Source organism: Mastomys coucha, unplaced genomic scaffold, assembly GCF_008632895.1.
Source record: "Mastomys coucha isolate ucsf_1 unplaced genomic scaffold, UCSF_Mcou_1 pScaffold19, whole genome shotgun sequence".
NCBI lineage: Eukaryota > Metazoa > Chordata > Mammalia > Rodentia > Muridae > Mastomys > Mastomys coucha.
The window spans coordinates 2,526,010-2,546,790 of NW_022196901.1; the positions used below are offsets into that span (position 1 = coordinate 2,526,010).

Here is a 20,781-nt window from a genome sequence, read left to right on the forward strand (position 1 = left end):
CTACAGACAGGAGCCTAGCATGGTTCTTTTCTGAAGGGTTCTACTAGCAGCTTACTGAGACAACTGCAGATACTTACAGCTAACCATTGGACTGAGGTTAATGAATCCTACAGACGAGTTAAGGGAAGGATTGAAGGAGCTGAAGGGGATTGCAATCCCATAGGAAGAATAATAGTATTTACTAGCCAGACCCTTCAGAGGTCCCAGAGACTGAACAACCAACCAAAGAATATAAATGGGCTGGTCCATGACCCCAGCACATATGTAACAGAGAACTGCCTTGTCTGGCCTCAGTAAGAGAGAATGTGCCTAATCCTGTAGAAATTTGATGCCCAGGGAAGAAGAATGCTGGCAGGAGTGAGGTGTAGATGGGTGGGTGGGTGGGTGGGTGAGTTACCCTCTCAGAAGCAAATTAGGGAGTATGGGGTGAAGAACTCAAGGAGGGGGATCTGGGAAGAGGAGCAACATCTGGAATGTAAATAATTTAATAACATATTTATGTATAAATATATAAATCTATCTATCTATATATGTAGATTTATATGTAAGTGTGTATATGTGTAAAAATTGGAGCATTGTTAGTCTTAATTTGTACAGGTATCCCCATAATGGTTGTAACTTCTAATAAATGCATAATTACAGAACCAGCCTTTTCAGAAGATAAAGCTGGTACCCATTGAAATCCTGAATACGTCTATAGTGTAGTGCACCAAACTCTGTGAAATGAAACACACCCATTTGTCAAATTTAATTTCTTTGGGTACCTTTAGGGTTACTTTCTGCAGGTGACAAAATTTGGTTATATAAAGAACAACTAGGATATTTCTTTAGAACTTCCTTAGACTGTTGCTAAGTGATAGATAATTCTTTCTTTAAACATTTGCTATTAACATGGTAGGTTTTTTAAAATGAAATTTTGAAGCCTCTAGGACAATTCCTATTAGTAGCTGATCAATTTCATCATAACCTTGTGCTAGAGGGCCTAAAAGACCCATACAGGATCTGTTATGTGTTATATACATGATTTCTATTTCTGATCACTTGTTGTAATTGAATAAATGGTGAAACCAATTTGGAATCATCCCGAATAAGTTCAGTGGTTTCTATATGCAAAACAACTCTTTCTGCATATTGAGTCAGTAACTATATAAAGAGACTCTGGAAAAGCTAGTAATACCATTAGAATGGCATACAACTCTCATTTTTGAACTGTCTCATAGGGCTCTGAGCTACCTTATTTATTTTTTCTTTCTTTTAACCTGCCTTTCCTAATTTATTATTGCGTTAATAATTATATTCTAAATGTAGCTATTTTGAAAATATATTTTGAAAGGTAAAATGAATACCCTTGAAAAAAACAAAATTTATTTCAGGAAATCTTAAAATATGTACTTCAATATAAATTAATTAACAATGCTGAAGTTCAAACCCAGTATCTTGAACATGCACTTCTTTAAATTCTTTTTAATAAAGTAGAACATGAATTTGGGAGTGTAGAGCTAGCTCAGCCACTAAATGTTAGGCTCAGAATTAAAAAGAGTTGCTACCTAGTCATGAGGATCGAAGTTCAGATTCCAGCACTCATGTAAACAAGACTGGTATTTTGCAATGTCTACAAACTGCAGCTCAGAGGGATCCAACCTAAGGCCTCATTGTTGCATATGTACACGTGTACACATACTCCTAAATTGTTTTTATAAATCTAGGCTCTTTCCTTCTATTTAGGAAAATAATCAACAGCTTTTAAAAGATGTAAATAGGCTACATCTTCAATAATATTTTAATAATTACATAATAAACTATTAGTTTATTTAATAGTAGCCTAGACATCACTCACAAACACGTTCCTATTCATCTTCAAACCCTTCGGTGGTTTGAATTTACTTGACCCAGGGAATGGCATTATTAGGAGATTGTAGCCTTGTTAGACTGGGTGTGGCCTTGGAGGAAGTGTGCCACTGTGGAGTTGGCTTTTAAGGCTTCAGTGTTCAAGTTCTACCCAGTGCAGAAGAGACCCACCTTCTGGATGTTTGCAGAAGACATTCCATCTGGCTGCCTTCAGGTCAAGAAGTAGAAGTCTCAGCTTTTCCAGTATCATGTCTACCTACATGCTCCCACCATGATGATAATGGACTGAACCTCTGAAACTGTAAACTAGTCCCAATTAAATATTTTCCTTAGTTACCTTGGTTGTGTTGTCCATTCACAGCAATGAACCCTAAGAGAACTTAGTCCCAAGGACTGGGGCAGTGTTGTGATAGAACTGAGCACGGTGTTGTTTGGAGGAATATGGATTTTGGGACTTTGGATCTGGAAAGCAATGGAATGCTTTAAGTGCAGCTTAATGGGCTAGCCCAGTAGGAACTATGAAAGACATTGGTGCTGAGTGCGATTTCAACTGTAGGGTTAAGAGGTTTCAGGGGCAAGAAATTTTAGTATGTTTCATGGAGATCATTATTAGGATGTTTTGGTGAAGAATATGGCTGCCTTTTGCTCTTCTCTGCAGAATCTGCCTAAAGTTCAGGTGAAGGAACTCAGATTAATGGCACTGACAAAAGAAGTCTCAAGTCAACTAAATTTAGACTCTGTCCTATGGCTCATTCTTATGAGCATTTTGATCAAACGTAGAAAGCTTAGAAGAGAAAAATACAAAGTACATGGTTCAAGTATTAAAGGGGCACCAGGAAATACAATGGAACTAAACCTGTGTTCAGAGATATTAAATGGAATTAAGGGATTGGTGACATTGGTGACCTCAGGGCAAGAACCCACCCAGTTAAGCTTATTGTTTATGCATTTGCAGTTGAACAAGGGATAGTTATGGTAGGCATTACGATGGCCTGGTTATTGTTCTCACTGGGACATAAGGAGGTATGATTATGTGTCAAAATGGCAAGGGATGAATTATGACGACTATTCTGGGTTGTCAACTTGACTACATCTGGAATGACCTACAATCTAGAACTTATAAAAGATCTTATGAGAAGGTAAAGAAAGGCTCTGGTTCAAGTGTGGTGGTACACACCTTTAATCCCAGCATTTAGGAGACAGAGGCATACAGATATCTGAGTTCAAGGCCAGTTTACAGAGCAGGTACTAGGACAGCCAAACTCAGGCAGTGACAGATATAATAGAACAAGGGGAACATGTTCCAGCCCCAACAAGCAGCAGAACTTGGCAGCTTTGGCCGTGTGGCTCTGGCTTTAGAGTCAAGAATAAAAAAGGTTACTGAATAAATAGAAAAGCTGCACAGTTGATGCTGCAGCTAAAAAATTAGTGATGATTAAGAAGAGACAGGTATCATTGTGGTGAAATCTTCTGGGAAGTGTTTTCTGAGAGCACAAAGACGCTGTGTCTCAGAGGTGGCCAAGGTTGTGCCTTGTGCTTGTACACAGACTTGGTAATGTCTAAGAGTCACGCAGGTGGTACTGGTTTTGAAGAAATAAAGGGGCAGGGAGAGCAGCTGAGACCTAGCACTCTGAGAGGCCAGGAAAGACCACTGGTGAAGGTACAGCCTCAGTTTCAGTTGACAGCCCAGGACTGAAAACGTCATACAAAGAAGCTAAGACTTGGTACCGTGAAGAGAGTCTATGAGAGGCCACTGGTGAAGCCTAGTTGCAGCAGAAAACTCCAGGGTATTGGAGATGCCACTAAGAACAGGTAAACTTAATCAGAGACTAGAGTGCTACAGAAGGCAGAGCTGGAGAAGTGACCAGTCATCTGGAGGAGCCCAGATATGCAGATCCCAGACACTGGAACAAGAAGCTATAAAGTTGAGTTGCCTTGGAGATGTAAGAGCTATAGATACCTGCAGAGGAAAGCTGCTAGCAGGGAGTAGAACCAGCCCAGGAGAAAGAATTGTGTTGCGGTCATCAGAGCTGAAAGGAGTTGGGAATTTGGCCAGCTGGTTTTTGATCTTGCTTAGGTCCAGTATTTCCTCACATGACATTTGGAAAGGTAATGTATATATGGTGTGATGTTGGAAGTATGTGATCTGCTTTTTGATTTTATAGGGGATTAGTTAAGAAATTGCATGAATCTCAGAAGAGACTTTGCACTTTCAAACATTGCTAAGATTACTACGCTTGTAAACTACCGGACTTTGGAAGTTGGACTAAATGTAATTTGCATTATGCTATGGTCAGGTATAGTCCTCAGTTTTGACTCATGTATGTGAACAAGCCTATGGGGGCCAGAGAGTGGACTGTAGTGGTTTGGATATACTTGGCCCAGGGAACGGCACTATTAGGAGGTGTGGCCTTGTTGGAAGAAGTGTGTCACCATGGTGGTGGGCTTTGAATCTCCAGTGCTCAAGCTCCACCCAGTGCAAAAGAGACCCCCCCTCTTCCTGGCTGCCCACAGAAGATTCGCCATCTGGCTGCCTTCCAACTAAGATGTAGAACTCTCCACTCTCTCAGCACCATGTGTGTCTGCTTACTGCTTTCCTTCCCACCAAGACAATAATGGACTGATCCTCTTGAGTTTTTAAGACAGCTCCAAGTAAATGTTGTCCTTTATAAGAGCTGCCTTGGTTATGGTCTCTTCACAGCAATGGAACCCTAAGATACCCACCTAAGGCGACTTAACTAAGACCAGCACTAAGACAAAATCAGATCAAAGAATTCACCTTGTGGAGCTGTCCTCACTGCTACTCGTTGATGGGTAGAAAAGATTTGAAAAGGGCACTGATGGGATAAAGTGTCAAACAAGGCCAGCTTCAATCATGTAGGCTGACCAGTATAAGCTCATCATGGTTTTCCTCAGCCTCACTTCTTTGTTATGAAGTAGGCCATGCCAGCTCCCTGCAGCTTCTGCTGTGCAGTACGAGCGGGATACGTGTTCTACCTGTTCTTTGTAGCACTGCATGTGCAGCAGCCTGCAGTGTTCAATAAGTTCGCCTGTAATGAAGAAAAAAGAGATACAAGGAAAACTAGTCCATGCACTAGAATGAGAGGAGGGCATTGGGAACAAAAACTAGATTGAAATTATAAATAATATTTTACCAAACTATACACATTATTAAGTCAGAAGAAATTTAAGTCCAATCAACACACAATTAAAAAAGGATTTTTAAAAAGGGGTCAATGGCCACAACTGTTACTAAATAATAAGTTATTAAATAATTTTTAACAAATAAGAAAGTATTAAAGAAAGGGGCTGGAGAAGACGGCTCGGCAGTTAAGAACACTGGCTGCTCTTGGCTGCAACTTTCTCTGGTTAACACTGAAGGTCTTAGCAAACAGAGATGTCTTTTGCCTCATACTCCTGTATACTGCTTGAATGTATTTTTTAGAAGTGAGTATGTACATATACATTTCATATAGTTTCACCCAAAGGAAAAAAATTCTCTATTTGTATTTTTTAAATGCTTTAAGCAGGAATCAATAAAACCCATCTTCTTGGAAGGTAGGCTTCCCCACTGACTATATAATTTTCTCTTCTTAGAGACTTCAAATGGAAAACATAAACTGCCTAAATTTGAAAAATAATGTAATAAAGAGGGGGTAGTTGTAAGAAACTTGAAAATCAAAGTAGCCCTTTGACCCAAGTAGCCATTAGTGAGACCTTGAGGTCAAGCTCCCATCAATGGGATAGGACTCAGTGACCACCCACATCAGGAATAAAACACAAGAGCCCTGCTCGTCTCATGGTGCTTGCTAGCCTGGGTCTTCTCTATACTTTATGCAAAAAAGAAATCATCTTGCTGAGCTAAAACCAGAAGAAGAAAAGGAAGATTAAATTTATTTTCTTGAATGATGACACATAGATTGAGAAATCTATGGATAAATACTATCTTTAAAATTAGGAAAAGCTTTCAAATTAATGTAATTTCAATACCATTTCTAACTGATATAAAATTATACATGTATCTATATCATACACAGCATGTGTTTTGAAACACCGAGTCAATCCACTTCAAAATATATTTTTTTCTCAAAGAACTGTGGTCCGAACACTTAAAACTTACTTTCTTACAAATTTTCAAAATATGATACATTATTCTACAAACAAGGTACATAACAGATCTGTAAAGCTTAACTCAAACTTTGTATCTTTTGACCAACATCTCTTAATCTTCTAGCTCCTATTTACACTACAAATAATTATCATTTTTTCAGTTTTTCTATCAGTTCAAATTTGTCTTTTTTATGATTCCACATGTTGAGATCACTGATATTTGTCTTGCTGTGCCTGCCTGGTTTCTTTGAACATAATGCACTGCAAGTTCACCCATGCTTTAAACATGATTTACGGATTCCTTAGAACCAAATAGTATCCTGTCAGTACGCTGTACAAGGTTTCAATGCTGCCTTTTCTGGAAACAGTAGCAGCACACTTTGACAGGGCTCAGTCTAAAACACTAAACTAGAATTCTGCAAATTAAGCAGCTGTTTGCTATGATGCGCAGCATTTTCTTTGTCATCCTCCTCATCCAGTGCTTTTCTTATACAGTTCTTCAACTCTTCAATCCCTTCACCAGTGACTGTTGAGATGGGAATGATATTCTGGAATTCTACAGCCTTCTCTGGAATCATCTTTGTTTCAAATAAATGCAGAAAGTCTGAAACAAGAACAGGTGATTTTCATTGGCTTTTAAAATATTAATTCAAAACTATGAAACTGACAACTTAGAATCTGGAACAGGGACCTGTTCTGCCCTGTCTCACCCACTCTTGGGATCTGTGTTTCATTACTGACAATGGTGGTTCTTAGCACAAGGTAAGTACTTAGTAAATTACCGTTGGACAAATTTATTTTAAACAAAATGAATTAATAAATGCTAGTAAATCATGAGAGTACTTAAAGGAAAAATAAAAATTTCGTGAGGAGGCCAAATAAAATAAGACAAAGTTCTATAAAAACAGTGACATCACTTGGAACATTTTGGCTTACCTTACTTACACAGGTAAGTTTTAACTTCTTTCAGGCACAGGGTTATCACTATTTAAATGGAGGCCAGGATCCACAATAAAAATTGCAGCATGAGGCCGAATAGCTCAGGGCAGATCATGTTAATCATTGTCTAGTCAGTCACTTAGGGATAACATTTGTTGAATAGCTTTATCTTCTCCCTAACACTATGGCAGCTGGGGAGGAGGGCAGCAAACTGAAAGGATGGGCCAACTGCCAAATAACTAAAATGGTAGAATGAAATCATCCTGATTTCTAAGCGTTATAAACCTCCAAGAAAACCCAAAGAGATAAACTCAAGAATTATGGTAGTCCAGAATACATATATGCTCTTGAGTTACCCTCACTTCTAGTACACCATTTGCAAGATCAATAAGCAAAGTGAACTACTGAACTGATAAAGTAAATGATATTAATGAATGAAGACTTTTAGGGAATATTTATGACCCAAACTAACTTACTAACTCAGAGACAGTTCTAACATGTACATTATGTAAGAAAATGATTTTCAAAGAAAGAAAAATGACCTTGGTGCTGTCTGCTAATCTTAGTATATTGAAGTCTGTTTTCCCCAATTATCCTTCCAATAAAAGAATGAAATCGGTATTCTTCAAAAGCACATGGCCACTTGTCATGATGTCCTCTTCTAGACACCAAAACAACACATCATTACCACAGGATAAAAGTGTCCTACAACACTCCGTTTGCCACACTGTGACAAATCCCTGAGGTGGTCTGAATAAGAATGGCTCATGTATTTGAATCCTTAGTCAGCAGGAAGTGACACTATTTGATAAGATTAGAAGGACTAAGAGGTGTTGTTGGAGGAAGTGTGTCACTGCAGGTGGGCTTCGATGCTTTGAAAAGCCCATACGGAGCTGAGCCCAGTGTCTGTCTGTCTCTCTGCCTGCCTGCGGATCAGGATGTAGCTCTCAGCTACTGTTCCAGGGCCATACATGAAGCTATGTCCCCACCAGGATGATAATGTAAGACTCTAAAACTATAAGCAAGCCCCCAGTCAAATGCTTGCCTTTACAAGAGTTGCCTTTGTCAGGGTGTCTTTCACAGCAATAGAATAATGACTAAGTCAGTCCCTCTGGGTTTCTTTATACAGTGGAAATATTTCCACTTAAGGAATTTCAGACATATCCTTTTAGTCACAGACATTAGTCACACACATTACTTTCTGTGTCACATAACCACAGAACTAACTGTTTTTTTCTAAAGACTAATATTCTCCAGAGCTACCAAGTTAACAGTAGTAAAACAACAATAACAACATCTATAAAAAAAAATCCCTCTTTAAAACTAGTAGCTTTGGGAGCTGGAGAGCTGGCCCGGTAGTTATGTACATGGCTGCTCTTCCAGAGAACAGGTTCCATTCCAGCATGGCAGCTAATAGCTGTCTGTAACTCCAGACCCCGAAAATCTGATGCCTGCCACTGAAAATGCACATGGTACACAGACATACATGCAAACAAAATAACCATGAAAAAAAAAAGTCTCAAAAAACGAAACAAGAAAAAAAAAAAAAGTAAGACCTTACTAGATTTGTTAAAATACAGGGTATACCAGTGAAACAAAGATCCAGGGCTGACGAAGGCACTGTGACAGAACCTGTTACGCTCCACAGGTAGTTGCCAACTTATCTCACACATCTTGGGTGGTTTGGTCTTGTGTTCTTTTTAAAGATTTATTTTATCTTTGCTGGTCATGATGGTACACACTTTAACACCAGCACTCAGGAGGAGAAGCAGGTGGATCTCTATGATTTCAAAACCATCCTGGTCTACATAATGATTTCCAGATAGCCAGAGTTATATTATGAGACCATCAAAAATTAAAATATAAAAAAAAAAAGTCAAAAGACAAAAACTTTTATTTTCTCTTTAGTTAAATGTATGAATGGGTGTCTGGGTGCAGAGGTGTGTGAACACAAGAGGCATCGGATTCCCTGATGGGTGGCTATGGGGCACCTGACAGGAATGCTGGGAAGTAACTCTGGCCCTCTACTAGAGCAGCATGTGCTCTCAATGCCTGAGACATCTCTCTAGGCTCTCTCTCACATCCTTTACAGGTCTATATACATTTTAGGTTTTTTTAATGAAACAACCTTTTTGGATATAAGTAGTCTTTCTTTCTCTAACTTAACATACTTGTTTTGAGGCTTGATAATGACTGGTCAATGCTATTCCAGTGCATCAAACATTATGTGTTCTTTCTTTAAATATAGAGTTTCTAGAGTACAAAACACTAGTTTTTCTTTCCCGTTGATTTTTACTACCATCGGCCATAGTAGTACGTGCCTATAATTCTAGCACCTGGGAGGTAGAGGCAGAAATTCAAGGTGATCCTTAGAAAAACAACAAACTTGAAGACATCCTAGGCTATAGGAAATCCTGTCTCAAGAACTTAACCACCCATCAAAACCAAAAATCCCTGACATTCTCTGCACACAGATAGTACTGCGGAATAGATCAAAGTGAACATACACTTTACCTTCAGGGTGCTGGAGCTGCTTCATCAGTTCATGAAGTTTAACTTGGGCATCCGGCAAGTCCATCTTATTAACCGCTAAGAGTACAGGTTTTGTCTGCAGTTCTTCTTTGTACAACTCCAACTCCTTTAAATAAAAAGAAAAAACAAGCAACAGTAACAAGGTAATGGTGATTTTTCTTTAATAACCTGGTAATTCTACAGCGCATTCATATCACCACAAAGCAATAAATCATAATGACTATAAAATATGGTTTTATAACAATATAACAATGCTAAACCTGTGAACAGGATGCTAGCTCACACGACTTCCCAGAAACAGCTGATATTGTGCCTAGGGCCAAATGCAAGCCACCCGAGTCAGCAGGGATAAGACTCATACACTAGTTATGACAATTTAGTATCTGTTGCACTCTTGGAAAAGGCATATGTACTTAAAAGTAAATTTCAATACTGTGGGGACAGCTACAGAATTAAAGCAGAAGAGGCTGCGGTGTTTTTCTCCTTCTTCCTGTAGTGTTTAACATGACATTCAGTCACAGATGCCTAGTAAGTCTAAAGCATAAGCAAAAGATGGTCATGAGTTACAGACTGAGCAGTCAAGGGCACATTAATTGTAAGCAATGAGAAATAATGGCAGTAAGGTAAGGTTATTCAGTAACTCTTAGCAATATTGCTTACATGATAAGGAACATGCTAGGAGTAGAGCTCAGTGGCAGAATGCTGGTGTAGCATTCATGGCTTGGTCGTCAGTACCCTCCAACAAAGCAAAGAATGTGAGGCAAGTTCACAAGTGGACAATGTTTCAGGAAAGATGCCAGAGCAGAGCCAGGCAAGAGTGAGGGGATGTGCAGCAGAGGACGGTGTTGGAGGAAAGGGTGAATACTGAACACTTGGAAATAGCAACCTTAACTTTCCAACTGATATAAAATCTTTAAAAAGGTGCTTACCATGATCACCATGTGACATGCCTACTTGGGCTAGATCTAGAACACAGAGAACCAGAAAACTTACTTTTGTAAGAAGTATTATAGATTCAAAGGCAGTTCTATATGGAGTTACAGAAGAAAGCTGAAATCCAGAAATATCAACCTAGAGAGAAAACACAGAACATAAATCAGTTATACAGTTTTATACTTAGAAATGTTTTTTCTCAATAATTTCAACAAGGAATAATTTCTCAATCTATATTTAATTGGTAATTCAGTCATTCAATGAAATAACAAACTGTGTTGTCATGATAACTATAAGCATTACTAGAAAGTGAGTCATTGGTGAAAAACTAGTATTGATAACTGATAGCAATATTGATAATCTCATGCTTGACTCAAGCATACCAACTAGACTGAAAGAGATATTCGTAAGACTGCCAAAATCTCAAGGGATGAAAGTCTTGGTCAAGTCTGGCCAAGTATACATATAAAACAACAGCAACAGTATTTGCAGCCCCGTATTATAAACAAGCATTATCTACTGTACTTTTCCCCCAGTGCAACCCCTTACAGGAGTAATATTTACTAGTACCATCATGTACTGTTATTAAACAGTACTACATTCTGAAAACACATCCAATGATTTTACCACTGTGTGAACGCACAGAGTATGATCACATGTCTAAGATGGCTGTGGTGTCACCAGGTTGGAAGATCTTTTGGTACCACCGTAAGATATGGCACAGCATTCATTAATGATGAAAACATTATTTTGTGACACATTATCTTTGATCTTACAAAGTATTTTTAGGAAAAACAAGTTAATCCATTTGAACATCACAGATGTGCGCATGACTTACAACAAAAAGCAGTTGCCTGGTTCTCTCTAAATGCTTGAGGAACTTATGGCCCATGCCTTTGTTCATATGTGCTCCTTCTATCAAACCAGGGAGATCAGCTACTGAAATCTAATAAAAAAGAAAAAAATGAAACCAAGGTCAATTTTTTCCCAAATTTTCAAACTTCATATAGTTTCTAATAAATCACTCTATAACATCTTTGCTAAAATCTTTTGTTATCTGATATCTGTGACCCATTTTAACTCATTACTATACCAAATTACAGTTATTGGGGGTTTAGTTTAGTACTTAGTTAACAGCTACTAACCTAAGCGTATAAATAATTAATTAGTGTGTACGTATGTGTGAATGTGTGCAGGCACACATGAACTAGAACTTGCATGTGGGCAGAGGACAACTCTTAGTAGTCAGTTTTCTCTTGCCACCTGTGGGATCCTGGGATCGAATTCAGGTCATCAGGTCAGCATGTAAACTCCTCTACTTACTGAGTCCTGTTAGTCTTTAATTCTAACCCTGTATTCCACTTATGAACTCTTTTGTAAAATTATAACTTTTATAAGCAGAATTCATTAACATTCACACATAGCAAATACACTCACATTTTCTAAGTTTTACATTCCAATTGTAAATGGTGCCATTGCTCTTTTTCTGTTCACCATAGGCAACAGGATGATTGTCTATTCCTACACACTGAGACAATGCAGCATCCCGTTGTCTTCCTATGGGTGACAGTTATTAGCAATCACTACACTTTTCAAGCCTTGCTGTGCACCATACACCTGCTGCATCATCGGGACCACCGAGGGGGCATCTATTACAAATAGCCAGGCATTCCCTAAGACATTAGTTTGAAGTCTCTGGAGACCAGGCATCATGTGTCATTGCAATTCCTATCCCACCCAGATGATCTGAGATGCAGTAAGGAAGGAGAAGCACGGTCACCCATTTTGAAAGGGAATCCTGAGTCTGAAAGGAGGTTGTCTCTACAAGACAGAGGTGTGTGCACAGCAGGGATCTCATATCCTAAAATCTCCTTCAGAAATCTCTACTGATTTCCCTTAAACATTAGGTATAAATTGTTGGGGTCCCTCAGCTGCAAGACATCGGAGTTTGCCACTGCAGACTCAACTCCTGCCTGCTGTGCGCCTGCTGGCTGGCATGTATACAGCCTGAAGACATCTGCTGTTGACCTCCTCCCCCACTGTGGACTGCGCCTCCAGCCATTCCCGAGCTGAGACCTGCCAGACGCTCTAAGTTTACACCTTCAGCCCTGCAGCCCGTTTCCCTTTGACATCCTCCTAGACTTTGCTCTGACTCTTCCTGACTCCTCCCTAATTCTTTATGTTATTCAAATGTCGTTGTAACCAGAGATTCAGTACATTCTCTTGTATATAAATGCTGAACCCCCCAAGTAAAGGAGAGCTTTGATTGGAAAGCCTCAACTTGGCTCGTGTCCTTTTGTTCTCGGAACTCTGTGTTTCAGGTCTCTGTTCTCCCTTTGGTCGAGGCAGAACCCGGTTCATGAAACTGCGGGACAATTTCAATAAATAATGTTCTTTTCTTCTAAATATTGGTCCTTATGTCCAACATATACTATATACTATAAGTTTATTTAGCATTTAATACTCTACAATAGTTGAAGTTTTATTTTTTTGTTACATCACTACTCAGAACTTTTTATTGTGTCTGAGAATTTCATGAGCTTACACACCATTACCATTTAAGATCCATACTTTCTACAGGGTATACCCCTGATCTTGTATATTTTGAAGGTTTTGACAAATGAATGATGCATCAGTAGTAGTGGTATCACACGGAAAAGTTTCTCTATCCTAAGAATCATCAGGGCTTCCTCTGTGCATGCCTCGGTTCTTTTTATCTTGACAAAATTGACTCTTGTTTTTGCCACAGTTTGCTTTTACTAGAGTACCAATAGTTGACATTAGAAGAAGATAGCCTCTTGCCTTCTTCCATGAGCAATATGTATTCAAGATCTTATCTTTTTACGGCTTCAAAGTCCATTAATTTTTAAAACTGACAATTCTGCTGTCTAGATGTAACACCGTTAATCCATTCACATACTGAGAATCTTGATTATTTCCAAGTTCTAGTAATTATGAATAAAGCTGCTAGAAACACCGACATGCAGGCTTCTCTGTGTATATAAAGCAACTATAGTTCTTTCTTAAGAAGAATATAAAGCAAACAACAATGAACCATCCGCCTTCCCCCTTTTCAGAATCAGAACTTTGGAATTAAACAGTTTTCACAAAAGTACTATAGTTTCTATAGAAAGTCATTGTAAGAACTGGAGATTAACAATTCACTGGGGTAGTAAAAAAGAGCATACACTGAAAAGATACAGACTAGGGAAGACATAACCAAGGCACAATTCTGTAGAGATGAAGTGAGTATAACACTTGGATAGAGAAGAAATTAAATTCTTGTTTTACTCTAATACTGTTGAACCGAATTACTCTGTCCATAGTTTTACTTATCAAACAACAATAGCAACAACAAGCCCTGTTTTTTCCTTCAAGACTATAGATGCATGTAAATATAAAGTCCTACTACCAGGCAAGAGATGACTTAGTGGTTAACACCATATGTTTTCTTGTAGAGAACTCAAGTTCAGTTCCTAGCACACCATCAGATAGCTTAAAACTGCCCGTAACTCCAGTGCCAGTGAATCGGACACCCATTTGACTTCATACAAAGGCATACACGCATACATATTCATATAAATAAAAATATTTTTAAAAGTTCTATTAAAAAAAAAAGGAAAACCCAATACAAAACCAACTGTATTTTAATTTAAAACTACCAACCTGTTTGAAATCATTGTACATAATCTTTCCAAGTTCAGGACTTAGTGTTGTAACTGAAAGGAGAAATAGCAGTAAATTAAGGAAGGAATAAAGACTAAATTTCCTAGAAAAAAATGTCAACATTATATATAGATTGAATAATATCTATTTGCTGAATTTATTTAATCCCATTTTAATTTGTTGAAATGGGTACTAGAGTTATCTCTGTCACTCACATTGTACTTTTTTTTTTTTTTCCAAGACAAGGTTTCTCTGTGTAGCCCTGGCTGTCCTGGAACTCACTCTGTAGACCAGGCTGGCCTGTGTTGCAGCATTTTCTCTGTCCAATCACATTAGAGCAATGACAGGTCTGTGATTGGTCAGAAATAGGGAGGTGGAGCTAGAAATTTAGGCGTGAGGAGGTCGGAGTGGAGAAGCAGGAAAAATCATCATGGAGGCAGGTGAACAGAAAGACCCTGTATGGTTTTAAACAGCCACAAGTAGCTAAGGTTTTCACAAAGTTAGAATAATTGGGCTAAAGCATTATCTTTATCATTTGACTCTGAAATTATTGTATTGGCATCTTATAAATTGTGATCTTATTGATATATAAACCTGATTGGATAATTAAGCCTTAAGAGTCATGTTTCTACTGGGTAACTAGGCTCTAGATGACTGATTGTGGGGTGTGTAGAACATTGCATGTAAGCAAGATGACCTTGCTAGCTGGGAGAGGATAGCAGGACCCTGGGACATAGTGATGAGGCTGGCCAGTATCGGTACAAGAACGTGGTCTGGCGGGAAGAAGGGTTTATGAAGTGATCTTTTTAAATATTTCCTGCAACAGGCCTTGAACTTAGAAATCCGCCTGCCTCTGCCTCCCAAGTGCTGGGACCAAAGGTGTGCGCCACCACTGCCTGGCTTCACATTGTACTTTAAAAAAGATAGAGACTTCTGTGCTTAGGCCTGAAGTCCTATTGCATGTCCAGGGCAGCTTAAGAATGTTTAAGGGCTCAGAATTTAGGTTCTGATCACAATCACTGGTTCTGCAGCAAATTTTTCTTTTTAAGAATTCACTACCTTTATGAATTTATTTACTTGGGAGAAGGACTTGTGCATGGAATGGTATGCATGTGGAGGTCAGAGAATACCTCCAGGACTCAGTTTTCTCCTTCTACCACATGTAAAACTGAATGGTCAGGCTTAGCAGCAAGTGCCTTTACCTATAAGCCACCACACAGGGCCTGGGAAAGTTCTCATCTGAGCAGTTCTGATGCTCTATTTCTATAGCAGCCCTCTCCTGGACTTTTTGTCTTTCCTTCTATCAAGGCTAATCTGGCTTGTCAACTTGACTGCCATCCTGTGGGTTTATGTTTAATAATGGCAAATACTGTATCATATTCAGTCAATACCTTTAACCCTATCTTTCAGTACATCTCAGCTAGCTACTGCACTAGCATACTAACTCCTCTTTCCAGATTCCTTAATGCTTTATACCAACCAATTTCTTTAATATAGACTAACTTTGGAAAATCTATTTTATCCCTTCCATAAAGTCTTCTAGATATTCTTAAGATGTTTAATAAGATGAAAGACAACCCATGTAGTCTATGGAACTGGATCAGATTTTAATCTCACTTCCTTCCTCCAGTTCTTACTTCATGTTCTCTAGACAAACACATTTCCTATAACTACTGAGCTCCGTATAGTGTTAGCATTCTGCCTAAACTCTACCCCACAGTTACCTGGCAACAGCCAGGTAGGCCTGGCCCACTATAAAAGGGGCTGCTTGCCCCCTCCTCTCTCTCTCCTACTCTTGTCTCTCTTTCTTGCCCTTTGCCCTCTTGCCCCCCTTCTCTCCCCATTCTCTTCCCCCCTCTCTCCACATGGTCATGGCTGGCCTCTACATCTATTTTTCTTCCTCCTCCTCCTCTTCCTCCTCCTCTCCCTCCTCCTCCTCTCCCTCCTCTTCCTCTCCCTCCTCCTCCTCTTCATTCTCTCTCTTTCTCTCTCTCTCTCTCTCTCTCTCTCTCTCTCTCTCTCTGCCTTTACTACCCTCTTAACTCACTTCTCCATGCCCTAAATAAACTCTATTCTATATGATACCAAAATATGGCTGGTCTCTCAGGGGGAAGGGATGCTTTGGCATGGGCCCTCTGAGGCACCCCCTTTCCCCACACCTCACCATACCCCAATAGAACATATCTTAATATCTATTTCTCTTTTTATAATCACAACATATAGGCTCTTTTCATGACTTAAAAGGCCCTTCACCTCTATTCTAAAGCTCTGATTAATCATAATTATTGTGCGTATCTCTGCCCAAGCACAGTATCTCAGGAAGGTCTACCTATAGCAGTTACTTCTGCTCTTTAACGCTTTCCTTCACTTATATTTATCAATGATATCCATACACACAAACATACACATTCCTTTCTCCCTAGTCTGAGTATAATTAATGTTACAACACTGCTTACCAGTTTTTCTAGCAGCACAGCCTAATATGGTTCAAAAAAAATTCCCTATAAAATTAATAAAAATGTTTATCTTTGTCTTGCCAGTATTTCTCAAAATGAATAACACGAGCTAAGTAAGTAGCGTTAAAATCCTATAGTAACCAAGTAAATGCAGCAATGTTCCTAACAAGGACAAGAAATATAAAGGCAGGCGGATTTCTGAGTTCGACGCCAGCCTGGTCTACAGAGTGAGTTCTAAGAGAGCCAGAGCTACACAGAGAAACCCTGTCTCGAAAAAACCAAAATAAATAAACAAATAAATAAATAATAAAAAAACTTTTGTGAGGACTGTAGTGGCTTGAAAGATTAAAAGGAAATTCATAGATTTTAACTGCTGAAAGCTTTCAAATTAAAGCTAAACTCGGACTTGTATGCAAAGAAAACTTACCTCACACACTAAAATACACCAATTATACTTACATGCATAATCTGCAACCACAGGCGTTGCATGGGAAACCCGACTTAGTAAGGAGGACTTTCCAGCATTTGGGAATCTGAAATACATTATATATGTGCATTATAACAAATATCAGAATTAGTTACATGTTTCTGAATACTCAACATTTCAAGTGTTTACTACTCTAGTTGGTGGTGTGAACCTGGGGGAGCAGGGGCTAAAAATTAAGTGGACTAAAGTCTCAAGCAATAGTCAGTTTTATTCAAAGCATCCGGAAATTTATGCTTGGGGGTTAAAAAGAATCACATGAGCCAGGTGTTCAATCACAAGATTAAGTCACATGTGGCAAACACATGTTTTTCCATAGAGGCATGTGAATAATAACGGCACTCCTATCTGCTACACCTGGAAGGAGCATGAAAACATATTCCAAGAACAATTCTTTGTTTTGAAGAAACTGGGGTAGCAAGACTCATGTTTTCTTGGAGTTTTCTCACAAGCACTCAGAATTCTCATTCGACTCCATTCTTGGACTCTGTTCTGACAAGAAGTGGATTTCTTGCCAGGTAGTGACAGCACATACCTTTAATCTCAGCACTTGAGAGAGGCAGAGGGAAGTTCAAGACTACCCCAGTCTACAGAGGTCCAGGACCACCAGGCTACATAGAGAACACCCCTCTTGTTTTGTGTGTTTTCTGTGTAGTCCTGGCTGTCACAGAACTCTGTAGACCAGACTGACTTCAAACTCACAGAGATTTGCTTGCCTCTCCCTCCAAGCCCTCCCCTTCTCAAATGTAGATTTCTTGAGTATTTCTGGAACTATGATTATGAGTATTTTTGGAATTATGATTAGAATACAGGGATTACACCTCAATAGTAGAATATATACTCTATATTCAAGAAGCATAGGAGTCAATTCTTCAGTCTCTCTCCACAAGATTGTAAGTATAAAATAATTTTGGAATACTTGAGAAAAAATATACTTATGAATAAAGTAAAAGTATGAATTTCAGATTTAAGAGAGCACCTCTTTTTTTTTTTCAAATTAGGTAAACAAATAAAAATTGAGGGCTGGAGAGAATGGCTGAAGGGTTAAGAAGAGTCTGCACTGCTTCTGCAGAGGCAGAGGCCCTTCTCACCCACTAGTGCCTGCAGTAACTCCAGCTTCAGAGGGAACTGACAGGTCAAACCTCCACGTGCACTGGACTCACTCACACAGACACATGTGCATACACACAATTAAAAATAACTCCTAAAGCTCAAGACCTTGTGATGCACTCTCCCTTTTCTCTTGATTTGTATTTCTGTGGATGGGTGTTTTGCTTGTATCCTATGCACCACATGTGTGTCTGGTGCCTGCTGAGGCCAGAACTGGAGACCCTGGGAGACAGTGGAGGGTAACTATCTAGATGCTGAGAATTCAACTCCGATCCTCTGGAAGAACTGCCAGTGCTCCTCACTGATGAACCAGCTCGTTAGCCCTGCAATTCACTATCTATAGCTAACACTGATAAAACATTATTTAATGCTTTTTGGATTGTAAACATTACAAACATAGACAAAAATAGAGAAATAACTAATGTGGTAATCACCTAGCTCCAATTACTATTAATAGCTACAAAATACTACCAATACCATTTTTTATTTAATTTTTATGTTTTTGAGATTATAATATAACTAAGACCTTTCTTCCTTACCTTTGCTCTCTCCACATTGTTCCATATACTCCTCCCTACTCTCTTTAAAATTCGTAGCCTCGTATTTGTTATTGTATGCATGGATGCGCACACATACACACACACACATCACCTGCCTCTGCCTCCCAAGTGTCGACCTGTGGGTTACTGCCTATAGTGTCATGGGGGCGGGCTGGTTACTGATAGGCCCATGAGCGTCACAGCTGGATAAAACTGGGCTGCCCTCCTCTGGAGGCTTGCATTGTGCTTTCTGTCCCAGGAAAGCTAGCCCTCAGGGAGGAGGCATTCTGGGCAGTTTTAGTTCAGGTGGCTCCAACTTTTAAAATCTTGTTTTTATATACAAATTGAAATAAAACATTGGAACTATAATTAGCTGGAGTGTCTTTGAAATAAATCTGTTTTCCACATACGCTTACCTTTCATTCTGCTTCTCTTTTGCTATTTACTTTTAAAGAAACTGGGTCATTGGTCCCACAGAGCTTCTTCTTTACAATTTAGCCTTTTTGCTGCCATGTACATAGATAGCATCATTTAGCATAGTCCCTTGCCATGGATTTTATAAGTCTTGTCCTCTAGAGAACCTGGACTAATAAAATGTGCCTTAATTTCTTTTGAAAAATATTTCATAATTTATTGATCGCTTTTAACCTGCATGACAGTAAGAACAACTTTTCAATGGTAATACACAATTTATCCAACCAGCTTTCTAATGGCATTCATACTGCAATCAACTTGTTGCAATCATAAATAACTTTGCAAAAATATGTATATAAAAGCCATTGAGAGGCCCCTGAGAAGGCTCAGTGAATAAAGCCTTACAACTTGTGTTTGATCCCTGGGATCTAGGTGGTGAAAGGAGAAAGACAACTCCTGAAAATTATTCTGATTCTATACATGTGTTGTGGCAACTGCATGCCCACACAAATATGCACAAACACAAGTAAATGTAATGAAAATGTGTATATAACTTGAGAGAGATATACTTTTCACTGATATTTGGAGTGGTAGAATAGCTAAATTGCTCTTTTATTTTCTTTTTGCAAAAAAAGAAAATGTAATATTAAATATACATTATGTGTAGTCCCAGCCTAGGGGATCCGATGCCTCCTTCTGGCTCCTGAGGACATTAAGCATACAAACAGTACACAGATAGACCTGAAGGAAAACACCCATACATAAAATGAAAATTGAAAAACAAAAAGCAATATGGTGATTATCTTAAATCTTTGTATCTTTATTTTTTTTTACTGTAATAAATTTCTAAATGAGTAAATATGGGTTTAAAATATATGATCACTTCAAAGGTTTTGACCTTATTGATTTCCCTTAAGGGACCATCTTGTATTAAGTGTTAAATATAAACATTAAGCATAAGAATTAAAAATAAGGATCACTTATTTTCTAATGATCTGTCCTACATGCTACCACCCACAGGTTCCTTCTGTGACTTAATTAACTTTTCTACCTAGCCAGACCTTCTTCCTTCCCCAGGGTCTAGCCTGGTGAGTTTTACTGACTTCCTCATTCATGCCTTCTCCCCAGCCAGCCACAGGTAGCCTGGGACACATATTCAGTGGCCCAGGCTAGTCTGTTCTTCTCTGCAGTCATCTGACATGCCTCCCCTGCTACCGACAACTTCCCATGCCATCTCCAACTTTCCAATCTAGGCCTATCTACTCCTGCCCCACCAACCCCCGCCCCTAATCCAGGCACCAAAAGGTACATCTTGTATACTGCCCCTGTCCACTCTGCTCATCTGACTGACTCTATTCCACTCAAGCCATTTCCAGCCTTCAGGTCCAGCCTATTCATACATCCTCTTTTCTACTGCTCTGTCTATATCAGACCTAGAACCAGCAAAGTCCACATGCCCAAACCAACAAAAGTGCACATACATTGATTTCATTGCAAAAATATCAACGATGCAAAATGATCAAGCCAGTATCTTCTTTCCAAAACCTACTAGTCCTTTAGAAATGTTTACCAATGAGAATTATGTAGATGAACTCCAGGATGTAGAATTTAAAAGAACAACCATAAGCTTCATCAAAAAACTCAATTGAGGTGAGTTCCTAAGCCGGGAGCATCCACCTGGAAGGCAAAGGCCCCATGAGTCGCAGGGGTCTTGCAGGGCATCAGGGACAGGACAAGCTCCGGTCAGACT

General features: G+C 39.1%; 1 protein-coding gene across 1 annotated transcript in view; it reads right to left on the reverse strand.

Moving 5' to 3' along the window:
* Positions 1-3,015: 3,015 nt before the first annotated feature.
* Positions 3,016-20,781, reverse strand: part of Gtpbp10 (GTP binding protein 10) — a 29,199-nt gene continuing 11,433 nt past the window's right edge. Inside the window, exons 5-10 of the mRNA XM_031379966.1 lie at positions 16,944-17,017; positions 14,029-14,081; positions 11,201-11,308; positions 10,423-10,500; positions 9,412-9,535; positions 3,016-6,562 (exon numbers count right to left, since the gene is read on the reverse strand). Coding sequence (XP_031235826.1) covers positions 6,354-6,562; positions 9,412-9,535; positions 10,423-10,500; positions 11,201-11,308; positions 14,029-14,081; positions 16,944-17,017 — 646 coding nt within the window. The 3' untranslated portion in view covers positions 3,016-6,353. The remainder of the gene's footprint in view (positions 6,563-9,411; positions 9,536-10,422; positions 10,501-11,200; positions 11,309-14,028; positions 14,082-16,943; positions 17,018-20,781) is intronic.